The 15618-nt window shown below is 46.2% G+C and overlaps 1 protein-coding gene across 1 annotated transcript in view; it reads right to left on the bottom strand.

The window, feature by feature from the left end:
• Positions 1-576: 576 nt before the first annotated feature.
• Positions 577-15618, bottom strand: part of SEZ6L (seizure related 6 homolog like) — a gene marked incomplete at its 5' end in the record, with an annotated part of 201064 nt that continues 186022 nt past the window's right edge. The window contains 5 exons of the mRNA XM_081252580.1: positions 577-613; positions 3305-3407; positions 4758-4872; positions 6662-6694; positions 9660-9854. Of these exons, the coding sequence (XP_081108706.1) occupies positions 584-613; positions 3305-3407; positions 4758-4872; positions 6662-6694; positions 9660-9854 (476 nt within the window). The 3' untranslated portion in view covers positions 577-583. The remainder of the gene's footprint in view (positions 614-3304; positions 3408-4757; positions 4873-6661; positions 6695-9659; positions 9855-15618) is intronic.

Here is a 15618-nt window from a genome sequence, read left to right as displayed (position 1 = left end):
TTGCTGCCTTCAGAGGGGCCGTGGGAGGGAGGGGACGGGGCAGGTTCTTTTAGAAGCTGGGGAAATTGGAAGGGAGAAAACAGACTGGTTTTGGAGTAGTGCTGTTTAAGTCTCCGTGCTAAATTTCAACCCAAGTTAATCCAACAAGAAATACCCTTTCCAACCTAATCTTGGGACTTAGATTTGTATGAAAAACACCATGGGCATGGATCCTGAAGATGCATGCAATTTGATGCAGCCGTAGCATGGCATTGCTGATGGGAGAAACAGCTTGTTGTTGTTGTTGTTTCTCCTCTTCCCTCTACTGCTGCGTTTGCTATTTTACAGGTCCTCTACCTGCCTTCAGGATTGAAGCTGTACCACAAATTTGGCTGCAGCTGCAATACATTCAACCACATCTATTTCGATTTTAAATATAATAAATACAGTGAAGAAAACAGAAAGTCTTCAGTAAAGAGTCTAAAGAAAAGACAGCCGGCACTCTGGGCTTTCCATCAAATGCCACATGGTCTCTGGATGAATTTCTCGAGGAGGTTGTAGTTGAGTTTGTATTTGTAAGTTCCCTTCTCACGTGGAGTTCTCTCTAGATGGAAACTTCATACTCTCTGGTTTCCTGTGAGAGAGAGAAGCACAGATCTGTTGACCCCGTGTGGCAGAGTGACTCATGAATCGTTCTGGATCTTCACCCTTCTCTGTATCCAAGATACTGGACATAGGACTTTGCAGTGCTCTTTACTCTAAACTTGACTTGCTTTTACCAATGGGCTATGGGAAAGTGGGTCATAAGAGGGGCTTGAAAAGTGCCTGTTTCTGCTGCTGGTGTCCTGCCCTTCTCCCTTCACCATGAGTAGAGCATGCCTTGATGGTCTTTAGCACCAGCAAGAAGATGAGAGTCATGGACAGCAGAGCTGAGTCATCAGCCAACCACAGATGTGTGAGTGAGCACTGCCAAACCAGGACTACCACCCAGCTGAAACTACCTGGAAACACTGTCCCATGGACTGATGAGCAAATTAACGCTTGTTACTTTGAGCGACTGAGTTTTGGGATTGTTACTCAGCATTAACATAGTGCTAGGTGACTGATACATATACGAATAAGTCTTAATAAGGTCTAGTTTCTAAAGTGCTATTTTTCATCAGCTTGACCTTCTCTGAGGATTCAGAAACAAGCTATACACAATGTAAAATAACATATGACCTTGTCTTACCAGTGCCATATCTAAAATGACCACAACATGTAGGCAGCAACCAGTTCAATTTCTCCAATACTCATTGGAGTGTGTGTAATATACTCCAGGCCCCCAGGGCAGAGGAGTAGGGAGATATAAGAAGTCATAGGCTCGGCCCCATGTCACTGTCACGTGCTTTAATGGAGGTCTACAGTTCCCACTGGGGCAACACAGATAAGCAATTCTGTCTGTGCTTCATGGTAGATGGAAGTTTGGGGGGCAGGCTCCAAGGTGGGCCTCACGGTCCCCAACCTCCTGGTATTCACATTCCTTGTATGATCCCTTCCCCTTAACTGTATGCAGAACCTATGATTTGCTTCTAAGCAACAGAATACAGCAAAGGTGCTAGGATGTCACTTCCATGTTTATATTTTGTAGGATTGTGACCTCTCTCTCTCTCTCTCTCGCTGACTCTGAAAAATCAAGCTGCCATGTTGTGAGGTGTTCTATGGAGAGGGACACACAGAAAGGAACTGAGGTTGACAGCATGCAAGAATCTGAGCCCCTCAGTCCAACGACCTGCCAGAAACTGGATGCTATCAACAGTCATGTGAGCTTGGAAGTGATCCTTCCCCAGTCAAGCCGCAGATGAGACTGCAGCCTTGACTGGCACCTTGACTGTAGCCTGTGAGTCCTGGAGCAGAGGACCTACATGAGCTGTGCCTGGACTCCTGACCTACAGGTTCTATGGGGTAATAAATGTGTGTCCTTTAGGCTCCTAAATGTGCACAAATATTGTTACACATCAATTGACAACCAACAGGAGGTCAGAGGAAGCAGGAGTGAAGGAAGGTCAGCACGGACAAGGAACAAGTCAAGTTTACGCCCCCAATATTGGGAGATGATTGTACGTCATCACACAGTGAATTTGAAGGGTTGTGGTTTTGCAAACTCATGACCAGCCTTCTTGTTCTTCACACATGCCTCTGGGCCTTTGCATGCGCTCTCCTGTCTTCCTGGGGTCTTCTTCAGCCACCTTATATGACTCAGCTTTCTCAAAGATGAGATGAGACGGCCTTCTCCCACCCCATCATACACTCATAGCACCCTGTCCAATTTCTTTCATGGACCTTAAAAATTATGGTTTGTCGCAATCAAGATATTCACTGGCATATTTGATTGTTTGAGGTTCAAGGAGAGGCAAGAGAGTCTAACAGAGTTTGCATCCTGGCTGCAGGTTGTGTGTCCTGACTGTGTGCAATCTTTTTTTTTTTTTTTGTGGTACGCGGGCCTCTCACTGTTGTGGCCTCTCCCGTTGCAGAGCACAGGCTCCAGACGCGCAGGCTCAGCGGCCATGGCTCATGGGCCCAGCCGCTCCGCGGCACGTGGGATCCTCCCAGACCGGGGCATGAACCCGCGTCCCCTGCATCGGCAGGCAGACTCTCAACCACTGCGCCACCAGGGAAGCCCTGTGTGCAATCTTGATCAAATCGTTTTTCCTCTCCCTGAACCTCAATGTCCTCATCAGTCAATCAGAAATAACTAGAGAATCCATCACAAAGAGAGTTACAAGGATTCAAGGGGATTATGCATTTAAGGTGCCTGGCCCATAATATTACTATTACCATTACTACTACTACTACTACTATTGATATCTGTCTCTTTTGTGAGATTATAAGCTCATTAACGGAAGGACTGTGTCTATTTGGTTCAGCCGTGTCCCTAGTACCAACACAAGGCTGCTGCTCAAATGTGTGGGCATGGTGCACACTGCCATTCAATAAGGAATGTAGTTTAATAAGATGTTGGGAATGCTGCCCACTGCCACCAGGCCACTGCTGGGCTCTGACCCATTTCAGCTGTCTCTCCATGGGTCTCTGGTGCAGCCCCTTCTTTCTGTGACCATTCTGCTAAGAACAAAGAGTTACAGGCTTGTCATCAATTCCTAGAACGAGCTGAGTTCTCCAGCATTTACTTCAATAGGGGTCTTGGCGGGGATGAGACAGGAGGACCACTGGCCATGCCTTTCTGCCAGCAGCATCGTGAGCAAAAGGAAATTAAACCTCCCGTTTTGATGTCGATGGATTCAGAGCAAAGAGGGAGGCACCAGGGAGAGAAGAGAGACCCACTCACCCCTGTCTCATAAATGGGGTTGTCGAACTCGGTTTCCACGGTGATCTGGCTGTAGGGGTGGGAGTACATCAGGGGCAGGCGGAGGTTGGAGTAATAGCGGCATCTGGAGAAGAGACGGTGAAGGGAAGAGAAGTTACTTTTCCTGGACGAGGAGGCACCTTACAGTCCCACGGGGGAATGGTGGGTGCCACTTCCTGAGCATGGGCACCTCCATGGATAACAAGGAGGATGTGTGGAGACGGCCTCTCGTAGGTTAGAATCCGAGTGGGGTGAAAGCTGAAATCATAATTGCTCTCAATTTCTAACCCAGTCAGTGATCCTTAAAGCCCCGGACCTCCCCTTACTGGAGCTTAATGTGTTTTCTCCTGTAAGATGATGCAAGTCCCTCTTTAATGCAAAGAGCAAGCGCAATAATAATGAGCATTTATTAAGCATATACTGCGTTGCCTCAGAGCAGCCTTCCCTGACCGCCTATTTAGATCTGGTCTCTGTTCCCACACCGTCTCTTTCCTTTATTGTGTTTATTATAGTGTGTGATCATGTGTGTATTTCTCCTCTCCCCCTTCCAGACTGTGAGCTCCACAGGGACCATTTAGAGTAGGCAAATGCCTGCCTCAGGGCCTTTGCACATGCTGCTTCTCTGCCTGGAATCCTCCCCTCCCAGATATCTGCATAGTTTACTCACTGTTGCTTTCAAGCTCGTACTCAAATGTGATTTCTCACCGGGGCCTCCTCTACCCTCCCCCCACTTAAAATGCAACCACTGCCTCACCCCAGCTCCCTTTTTCTCTCTTCTAAGTTTTCTTTTTCTCCCTGCATTTTTCACCTTCTAATGTACTACTTACTTCTATATTATACTTTACTTATTGTCTCTCTTCCCCCATTAGAACCTGTGCCCCATATGTCAACGATTTTTTTGTTTTGATCACGACGATGGTCTTAGAGCCCAGAAAATGGCCTGGTACAGAGTCGGTGTTCAGTAATTGTGAAATTGAATGAATTAGTGAATATGCTAGCCACAGATGAATACCTTCCTTCCTTATTAAAGGCACATTCTATGATCCCCGACACCTGGGACACTGACATTAGACTGTCAATACATACGTGTTGAATAAGTGAGGGAATGAATGAGTGAATGAAGGAAAGAATGAGTCAGTGTGCCTGGCGATAGGAAATGTTTCTCTCTCCCATTAAACATTAGCTCTGTGAGGTCAGGAGAGTGTCTGTCTGATTTGTTGCTGCATGCTCAGCCCTCCTACCATGAAGGGTTGGCAGGCGCACGATCTAAATATTTCTCAGTGTTGAATTGAATCACATCATCCCTTCAATCACACAAATGCCACTGTCCCCAAGAGTGGAGACCCTGAGGCTCAGGGTCCAGTGACGAGCCCAGCCCCCCAGCACGCTGGTCGCTGAGTGGGTGAGAGCCCCACTCCCACCCGAAGCCCCATACCTGGTGATGTAAATGTAGGCTCCTCCCAGCAGTAAGGAGATGATGAGGACTGGGATGAAGATAGCCAGTGCCATGTTTCCCCCTTCCAGAGACGTCTCAGCTGCTGCTTCTGCTACTAAATGCACAAGCCAGTGAGGGCACCTGGCTCCCCGGGGAGTACCCGCCCTCCCAGCCCTGCACCCACTCCAAGACCTAATGTCACAGAGCCAGCCAATGGAGAACCATCTCCAGAAGGGAGAAGAGGCAGAGAGTAAAGGAAATGGTGCTGGTTCTTGGCAACAGAGCCCCAGACCCATTCCTGGATGGGGTGGTCATCACTTGAAATCTGGTTAAAATCCAGTTCCAGGGAAGACTTGGAGAAAATCCCCCATGTGCTAACTGGAAAGGCAGATTTGCTTGACAGTCCATGGAGAAGACAGAGTTGTGTCTAGACTGGCAGGTCCCTCCCAGACCTGCTCAATCAGACCCTCCAGCAGAGGGCGCTGGGCAGCTGGGTCAGCGCTCGGTACCTGCACACCTCATGACACCCCAACTGCACACCCCATGACACCCTAACCGTGAAGACAGTTTTCATCCTCAGAGGCCACGGCTGCACACTCTCAGGCAACCCTCTTGGCCTCACCTGGGGCCTCCCGCTACCTCCCAGTGGTTAGAGGAAATCACAAGAACTCTGATGCTTATTGTGGAGGTGGAGGGGGGGAAGGGGGCGTTTTCCGAGCAAGGCTTGAAGGCAGACTCCACATCCCTTCTGGACACATTTTCCTCTGCCGTTCTCCACAGCCACGTCTAACAGAGCTCGGCGTTATGCAAATCTGCAATCCGTTAACCACCACTCCTTGGGTCTGAAAAATCAATCTTAATACCCATGATGAATGTGCGAGCCCAGAACTATTATGATGGCCTCACACCCTCTGAGCAACCCAGGCCTTTGAGATGTTCTCATGGTCCACTGGCCGGTGCAAGACAGCAAAGGAAGGGCCTGCGTAGAGCCTAACACCACAGATGCCCTTCTTCTTCTAGCGGAGTGACTGATACATGCTCCCCACAGCCTACACATATATTTGAACTCCGGCTCTGTCTGCTTGGATTAAAATGTCATCTGTTGCAGAAGAGAGCAACTAATGACATGTAATTTCCACTGCCCCAGATTCCGAGTGAACAATTTATTGTCAGAAAGATAAGTGGCTCCAAAAATAATTTAAAAAACTGTCCAATTGGTTAAAACTTTTTTTTAACAAAACATGTTATTTTTTTCCTGATACGACAGCCCAGTGAGTGGTTTTGTACCAAACTGAACGAAGGTTATACAGAAATGCAGAACATTTTATGTGTGGGATGCATTGAAAAGGGAAGATAAAACAAAATCCTGGATCACTTTTAGCATCTGTTCCACATTAATATATCTCACTTGGTAATTTCTAACAAGAACAGAAAACAAGGGGGATCCAGGGACAGCTATTTTGGGGAAGAAAAAGATGGAGGGGAAAACAGACCACAGAGCATCCCCTGGGGAAGACCTTTCCCTTCCAAAACCAGGAGCTTGCTCAGCATGAAAGGTGAGGCATCTCTGGCTTTAGCTCCCCCAAAGAGCACCACATGGCTGAAAAGTTTTACAAGAGGGTATGTGTTTCTCAGGCACGTGAACTACCAGATGTTTTTACCTCGTCATCATGAACAGAACGGGCGTCAAATCTCTTTTGGGTCATAGTTAGGACTATAAGTTGCAAATTCAATGATTTTTTTTTTCTTTACAGTGTCATTTGTTTTGAAATTATCTTCAGCAGTGTGAAGGTAGAATTTTTGCTTAATTTTCTGTTAAGCGCCTCGATAAGGAGCTCCAAGGACCTTCCCTTGCTTTCTGCTATTAGCTTGATTTATGGGATTTTTTTCTTCATGGGACTCACCTTCTAAAGCATGTTCAAAGCTGTCTTGATTAACTGAAAGAGAAATTGGAGCATTGGTCAATGTCAAGTGAATTGACTCTGTTTGCATGAAGCACCCCCCAAATTAGGTGCAAAAGTCCACTCCATGCTTTGCTGTAGTGCTGTGGTTTTGTTTGTTAATTTTTTTAAATCTTAGGCTACTGGAGTTAGTGGAAATGCCTCATTCCCTTCCTAAGTTCCTGAGAGAAGATGAGACAGATATGAAAGGAAAAGGACAATAATTACTGAATACTCACCAAATGTCAGATACTGGGCATCAAAAGCTTTATATGTATTTGCTCACTTAACACTCACAACAATCTCATTAGGTAGATATTATTCTCATCCCCATTTAACAGATAAGCAAACAGAGGTTCAGAGAAGTGAAATGATTTCTCTGACACCACACCGCTCCTAAGTGATGGAGGCAGGATTTAAACTTGCTTGGCTTTCTTGGGCCTTTGCTCTTAACTACATAGTCCTGGTCTCTTCAGTGTTTTTGTGTTGGACCAAGGCTGATGAATGGCGAGGGGCAAGACAAAATTCCAAATCCGAAATCCTGAGCCCAGCCAGAGGTGAAACTGTTTTCCTGTTTTGAAATATACATTTATATGAACCTTTCTAATTTCACTTTTATTCCATATTGATTTGGAATATAGGGTTTTTATTCCATATTTTCATTCCTTCATTGCCATAGACTGGAACTCTCTGGAGTTGGTTTATTCCCCTGGATTCCCTGTACAGCTTCTCCGGAAGTTCAGGATGATGGGGGCCGGTGTCTTCACACTTTGGCATCCAAGTCATCATGATAGCTGAGCACAAAAACAGACCCACAGGGACGGGGTTCAGGAATGCAAAACCCCCCGAGTGAAGGGCTTCGATGCAAAGATTGCATGATAAGGTCGTGGGAGGAGCTGGCCCCCAAAGGCCCAGCAACAGCCGTGTCCTACATAATATGGAGATTTCCTAGTTAGAGCTTTGGTCAAAGTGACTCTCTGACTTTCATCGTTATCATGTGACGATAACAAAACCAGCCGACAAAAAAGCTAACTAACTAACTGACTGCAGACATCTCTGGAGCCAGGGCATCAGGAAAATGGAAAGATTAAGGCAGATGCTTCCTACCCAAGACATGAATGGGACCTTGATTACGTGTCTGGGAGGGCATGAGCTTCCATGAAATCTTAGAAATGGAAGGAAATGTTGAACCTCTGAGTGTGATCAGTGGGCCCCGGGGGCATGTGCTAAGAGGCAGCTTCCTGGGCCCTTTCCTGGACCTGCCAGGGCGGCGTCCTTGGGAACCCAGGGCCCCTGAGTCCCAGGGGGTGGCCTCACACTGGCGCTCTGTCATTTCTCCAACTCCAGACCACAAACGATGGACCCCACTTTTTTGGGGAAGAGGAAGTGATTTATTATTTCATTACAGAGTTGGCAGGGTGGGCCACAGGAGTGGAAGTGGAGAGGAGAGAAAAGGGCAATGGTCTCCCAAGACAATGTCTTTCCTGCTAGACGGTCTGTCGTACCTGAGGGGCCAGGACTGCCTCACCTGGTGGGGTTTCAAAGGCAGGGAATTTATAATTAGCAGAAGGGGGTTCAAATCCTAGATTTGTCTTGTACCAGTTGTGTGGTTTGGGGTAAGTCACTTAACCTCTGTGAGCCTCTCTGTCCACATCTGTGAAATGGGTATGACGGCCCACCTATCTCAGAGTATGGTCAAGAGGCTTCAATGAGGTGATGCAGGGAATATCTTTTTTTATGGGTACAATTCACATGACATAAAATTAACCATTTTAATTCAGTGTCCAATTCAGGGGCATTTAGTACATTCACCATGTTGTGCAAGCATCACCTCTATCTAGTTCTAAAACATTTTCATCATCTCAAAAGGAGATTCAGTATCAATTAAGCAGTCACTCTTCCCTCCCCACCAGCCCCTGGGGAGCTCTGAGTTCCATCTCTATGGATTTACCTGTTCTGGATATTTCATTCAAATTGAATCATACAATATGTGACCTTTTGTGTCTGGCTTCTTTTCACTGAGCATAACCTTTTCAAGGTGCATCCATGTTATATTATAGCATTCCTTTTTACGGCTGAACAATATTCCCTTATATGAACATGCCACATTCTGCTTATCCATTCACCAGCTGATGGACATTTGGGTGGTTTCCATCTTTTGTGAATAATGCTGCTACGATCATTTGTACAAGTGTTGGTTTGAATACCTGTTTTCAGTTACTTTGTGCCTACACCCAGGAGTAGAAGTTCTGGCCGGGAAAGTACTTTTAAGCCTTAACGCTGAACTTCACGAATGAGCATTTGGGGATCCGCTGAAGTTACGGGTTCCCAAGTAGACATGTAAAACTGCATGTTTTGGTCCCCCCCGAGGGAGGGAATTCAGAGCTTTCTGCCTGATTCTCAAAAGGGTATTAACACCATAAAAGGTTAAATCCACTTGCCTAAAGTGTTGAACATACTTAGGATATGATTATGAATTTCACACCTCAAAAATGCGGATAAATGGATCCAAATCTCACTAGGCGTGCCCTAACTTAATTTCAATGATGAGTGGTTCACTGATTCTAAAATACACTTCCCCCCCTTTTCACCATCTCTGAGATGGGGGGTGTCTCACAACCAAGTGGTTGTGAGAAGGGGGTGCAGGAGGCGGGAAACTTTTCAGCCACGCTGTCCAAGCAGGAGTCAAAAGCAGGCTGCCTCTCCTTTATGATAAAAACCTAAGCTCTTTCAGTAAGTAAAAACAAAAATGCTAAGCAAGGAGAAGGCACTGTGTCATAGTTTAATTGGCAGCCATGTCCTTTCTCAGCAGTGCAGAAAATAACGGTGGTGTCTTAGATTTAGTGAAACACAGTAGCCTGGCTTTTTTGAGCAAGTTTAGAATCGCTGCAAGTCAGTCTTTACACCTCTGGGTCCCTCATCCCCCGGGACTCCGGGGGTGGGGAGGCGGTGGTTTCTTTACCTTTACAGACGGGCAGTGGCCCATTCCAGTGGGATGGCTGTCCCAGGATGCATCGAATGGTCACTTCACCCATGAGCTCGAAGCCCTCATAGCACATGAAGGTGAGGGACTCTCCTGGCAGGTAGAGTCGTTTGTACAGGATTTGGTACCCATTTTCAGGTAACCCTGGGTTGTCACATGCGAGGGACTCCTCCGCTGAAATGCAAGCCAAAAGGAGCTCTGATGAGACGATGTAAATCTCTGGGGACTCCTACTCAGAGCCTGTGTGATCTGAGGCCAGTCTCTCCAGCATCATTTCTCTGCATCCCCACCTTGCACTGAACTGTTGCTCACTCCTCAAACTCACCTTTCCCTCTCCCACCTCTGGGCATGGGTTACACATGGGCACAGTACGATATACTAAGCTGTGGAATCTGGGTTAAAAATCTGGGTTCTGCTACTTACTAGCTGTGTGACCTCCAGCAAGGGCCACAACCTCTCTGAGCCTCAGTTTCCTCATCAGTAAAATGGCAATAACAGCAGTGCCTATCTCACAGGGACTTGGAAGATTAAACAAGATAATGTGCGCAATTGCTTAGCACGCCCTTGAAATGTAAGTACTCAGTAAATAATGGGCGGTGGTGTTGCTACATTATGAAATATTCCTCCTGCTTCTCACCTTATACCTCACCTGCCCACACAGCCTGGATATGTCTTGTTTTTCAATACTCAGTCCTCATATCTCCTCCTTCAGGAAGCCTTCCCTGACGCCCCCGACCCCTAATTGAGTCACTAATCTCTCCGGCTCTTCCTCCACCACAGCACTGCATACACCGTATTGTATTTAATTATTTACTATCAGTCTCCCTCACTGGAGATGAGCCTGTTCAGGCATGCTGGAAGCTCAGGGCCTGGTATACAGTAGGAGCATAAATGACCCTAACATGTACAGTAGGAGCATCATAAATGACACCTGCTAGCTTAAGACTTATTGGAGAGTCGAACCTGACAGTCTGACCCATTCCAGGGCCAGTGTGTGATCTAGTTCCTTTTCAGCACCTGGATAGACTGGAAAGCCAGCAAAAACTGCTGTGCACGCAGGACTACACGTCCTGAAACGTTAAAAGTTCTTATTATTAAAAAATTTAAACTGGGTAAAATCTACATAATATAAAATTTACCACCTTCACCATTTTAAGTATACAGTTCAGTCGTGTCAAATACATTCCCACTGTTGTACAATCTCCAGAACTCTTTATCTTCCCACATGGAAACTCTGTCCCCATTAAACACTGACTCCCCATCTCCCCTCCCAACCAGCCCTTGGCAACCACCATTCTACTTTCTGTCTCTATGACTCTGACTACTCTAGGGACCACACATAAGTGGAATCATCCAGTATTTGTCTTTTTGCGACTGGCTTATTACACCGAGCATAATGTCCTCAAGGGTCATCCATGCTGTAGCATGTGTCAGAATTTCCTTCCTTTTTAAGGCTGAATCATATTCCATTGTATGGCTGGACAAGCATTTTGTTTATTCATCCATCCACCAATGGACACTTGAATGGCTTCCCCTTTCGGCTATTGTGAATAATGCTGCTATGAACATGGGTGTGCAAATAGCTCTTTGAGACCCTGCCTTCAATCTGTGGCTAGATACCCAGAAGTGGGATTTCTGGACCATCCAGTAATCCTACATGTCACTTTCTGAGGAGCCACCATCCCGTTTTCTACAGTGGCAGCACCATTTTACATTCCCACAAACAGAGAACAAGGGGTTTTCTACGCCAAATCCTAAAACATTTTGTTCCTTCTGGATCTTGCTTTGCTGTACAAAGACCCAAGTCTTTACATATCACAGCTGCACCTGCCATACATGTTTCAGAGAAACAAGCTTCTGTCCACAGCTTCCAATACTCACTTGATTAGTGAAACTCGGAAGAGATGACATGCTGTCTCTTTTACCTGAAGGATTCCTGTAATATGAGTGATTTTTGCAACTTACTAGTGGAATCCCCCAGCTTGCCATCATCCTGACTCTGCAGGCCCTCGATTTAGAACGTGGAGCAGGTGGCTCTTTTATTATTTAACACCTGGTGATTCCACTGCGCTTGGAGAAGAGGCAGGGTCTCCAGACTGGGCTATTAGGGCTTTGTCCATCTGCTTCCTGCCTCCCTCTCAAATGGTTCCTCACTTTACATCGAACTAGTCACATTTTGCCAGATGGGTTACTCTGTTTCACCCCTTTGTGCTTTGCCTCTGCTGTTCCCTCTGTCTGAGATGCCCTTCCCCTTCCTATCTAAAGGAGAGTGACATAGATACACTACCATGTGTAAAACAGATAGCTAGTCGGAACCTGCTGTATATAGCACAGGCAGCTCAGCTTGGTGCTCAGTGATGACCTAGAGGGGTGGGATGGGGAGGGGGGTGGGAGGGAGGTCCAAGTGGGAGGGGATATGCGTATACATGCAGCTGATTCGCTTCATTGTACAGCAGAAACTGGCACAACACTGTAAAGCAATTATACTCCAATAAAAAGTAATAAAAAAGGAGAGTGCAGTGGAAAGGCTAAGACAGCCCTTGATAATCTTCACCTGCTGGTATTAACGCTCTTTGCAGCTCTCTGTAGCAGGACCTGGGACTCACTTCCAACCAATAAAGTATCGATACAGCCGAGACGAAGGGCTGTCACTTCCGTGAAGATGTTATATAAGACTGTAGTTCTGTCTTGCTAGCAGACTCTCCACTGTCTTTGGAGTAGGAGCTCCAAAGCTTGGAAGTGGATCCTTCCCCCGACTGAGCCTTCAGATGAGACTCCAGCCCCAGGTCTCTCTTATGAGAGATCCTGAACCAAAGGACCCAGTTAAGCTGTTCCCAGTCTCCAGACCCATAGAAACTGTAAGACAATAGATATGGGTTGTTTCAAGCATCTTATTTTACAAGGCAGATCTCAAGAATTCCCCCAAGGAGCCAGATCTGTCCCCAGCAGCATGAACTCCCCTGTCCTTGGAACCCTGTTCTATAACCTTCACAGACCTCCATCGCAGCTTCAGAACCTTTTATGGCGCTGTTTGAGTCTCACCTTGCCCACTCACTCCCAGGCTGGAAACTCATCTTACGTTCAGGTCAGGAATTCCAGTGCCTAGCACCTTGCCTGCATCACAGGAAGCACTCATTCATTCATTGGGTCAATGAATGTTTACTGAACACCTATTATGTGCCAACACATAAGTAGCACTGAGGACGCAGAGGTGAATGAAACAGATATAACCGCTTGCCCCATGGAAATGGTGGATGGCACATAGTAGAACAGAAGTCCCAACTAGACCCTATGTCTCTGTGAATTTGACCTACACATGGGCTCTACTTAGCTTGTGCAAATCAGGGTATTTCATGTAATAATCTGGATCTCTGGCTTCTTCTGAAACATTGGAAGGTAAGACAATACTGGGTTCACATAACTACATGGCAATGATTGTGACCTGGAGCCCAAGCACCCAACTCACATGGCGTTGAGTAGAAGCTGTCCGCCTTAGATAAGAAATATGTTCCCCAGTTAGACACAATCCTTACCACTCCCTATTGTTCTACACATGGTACCTGCCTGACATTTAGGAAGGCATTTTAATGTATCACCTTTCCAAGGAACAAATGAATGAATGACTATGTTTTAGTGACAGTAATCACCACTAATGAGGAATTGGGGCTTTGATCTCTTTGAATGGGTGGGTCAACAGGGACCTGGCTTAGAAGGTTCCTAAGGTTCCTAGGGTTCCAACCTCTTGAGGTTGAAAGATTTTTTTCTTTCTAATTCAATAGCAGCCTTCATCAGGGGTGAAGAACTGTTTTCCTCCCATACCTGCAATCCAGGAAGCCAGCCTGTAGAAAGGGACTTGCTGGGTCGCTGGGTGGCTAGGGGTGCATCTTGCACGACAATGCAGATGCACCTTGGCAGGTGCTCATGCTTTTATTCAGAAAACATTTAGCAAGTGTTTATTGCATGCCAGACAACGCACCCAGCAGCGGGGCCAGAAGGCGAATCAGACACCATTCTTGCCCTCCAGAGACTGTGGTCTCAATGCGCTAAGCGGGCAAACAAATGTAAACGGACAACTAAACAAAAAGAGACGGCAGTTGCTGTCAGAGAGAGAAGCTCAAAAGAGTTAGGGGCACCTGGAGGAGACCCCCTAAGTCGGCGGGGGCGGGGCTGTGAGAGCAGCTGAGAGAGAGGAAGAGATATTGACTAGCCTTCCCCTCAGTTCACACTCCCAGGAATGAGGTGCCAGGTGGTTCAGCCGATGCCTGACCAAAGCTCATCCCTCCACTAAACCAAGGTCATCTCTATGGTTGAAGTTCACCCACGGGCACTTGAGAACAGCCAATGTTACCATGTCTGGGCCCCCGGTCAAACCACAATGCCTTCCTTCAATCAATCACAGGGACCCTTAAAGACAGCATTGTATTATGTGTCCATGGAAGACACCTAGAAGGACTGGTAAGGTATCATTAACCTTGCAGAGTGTGCCTGGGGTATGAGCTGTAGTAAGGGAAAATTTTCCTTTTACATTTTATAGTCCTATATAGCATATTGATGTATCGTTTTAAAAACAGGTTGGGCACGCCTTACTTTTATAATATACACAGGTAATAACATCATGACCCAAACCCTGCATCCATGTCCTAGTGATTCCTCTGAAAGTTTGCTCTTCAACCTGGCTGGGCTCTGTGGAGCTGGGGTTGGCTTTTACTCACTGCTGTATCTTCAGCAGTCTGGCACACAGTAGGTGCCCAATAAATGTTTCTTGAAAGACCTTACATTAATTCAACTGAAAGATTACAGAATAGAAGTTCTTGGGCTCAAGTGCCTAATGGCCCGGGATTCAGATCCTAGTTATGCACCTGTGGGTAAGATATTTGACCTCTGTGAGCCTCAACTTCCTCATCTGTGAAATGGGATAGCTCATAGGGTTGCTATGATGATGAAATGAGCTCATGCATGTGAGGGTGAGCAACATATAGTAGCACCCAGTAAACGATGGTTATTTTTCTGGGTTTTACAATTTTGGTCATACTTTCAACCCAACTTTATTATTGTTTACTTAATCTTTTTAAAAATTTCTATTAACTTATTTTTCCATTTAAACAGTGTTACATAATTTAGCCTCACCCCCAAATAATAACATTCTTATAATCACAGGTTTCAAATGTCAGTTTTATTTTTAAAGATTTTCTTAACATTGAAAAGTTAATCTGGGCACTGTCTAAAGCCACACGGGTATCGCCAGTGGAGTATATAATACTCCTTGGGAAATGCAGCCCCATGCACTACACTTCACAGTTGATGAACTTCCAGAGTCTAAAATTCACCCTTTGGGTTTAAAAAAAATTTTTTTTCAGTCCAGCAGACATTTGCTCTGTCCCTATGTTCCAGGCTTGTGCTAGGAGCGGGTACAGAGCAGGGAAATAAAGAAGCATGGTTCCTATTTTCCCAGGACTCAGTCTAGTGGGGGAGAGGAACAGTTATCAGGTAATTGCAACCCAGTGCTTGGCAGCAGCTGTGATGGAAGAAACACAGAGCAGAAACCTCACTGAGTCAGTCAGAGGTGGGAAGGTCAGGGAAGGTTTTCAGAGGAAACCTGGAAATCTAGTGCTATACTGGGAGAGAGTGAAGACTCAGACCCCAGGTAAGTGCTGATCTGATTCCTTGGCTTCTCACCCTCCTGGGAATCCAGCTTCCCAGTAAGTGATCCTTAAGAGAAGATAAATCCTTAAGACAAACAAAACAAACAAGTGTATCACCTGCAGTGTAGCAGAGTGGCCAGCAGGTGGCAGTGGCAATGCAGAAGGATTTCCCTACAAACTTTCCCTGGAATTTTCATAAATGAACAGATTAATGAGTATAACAAATATTTCTTGAGCACCTTCTATGTGCCAGGCCCTGGACATACAGCAATGAGCAAGACAGACAGGGCCCCCGC

Source organism: Mesoplodon bidens, assembly GCF_964165515.1.
Source record: "Mesoplodon bidens genome assembly, chromosome: 13".
Classification (NCBI taxonomy): domain Eukaryota; kingdom Metazoa; phylum Chordata; class Mammalia; order Artiodactyla; family Ziphiidae; genus Mesoplodon; species Mesoplodon bidens.
The sequence above is the reverse complement of the archived record's forward strand: the minus strand, read 5'-3'. Positions and strand labels throughout refer to the sequence as shown.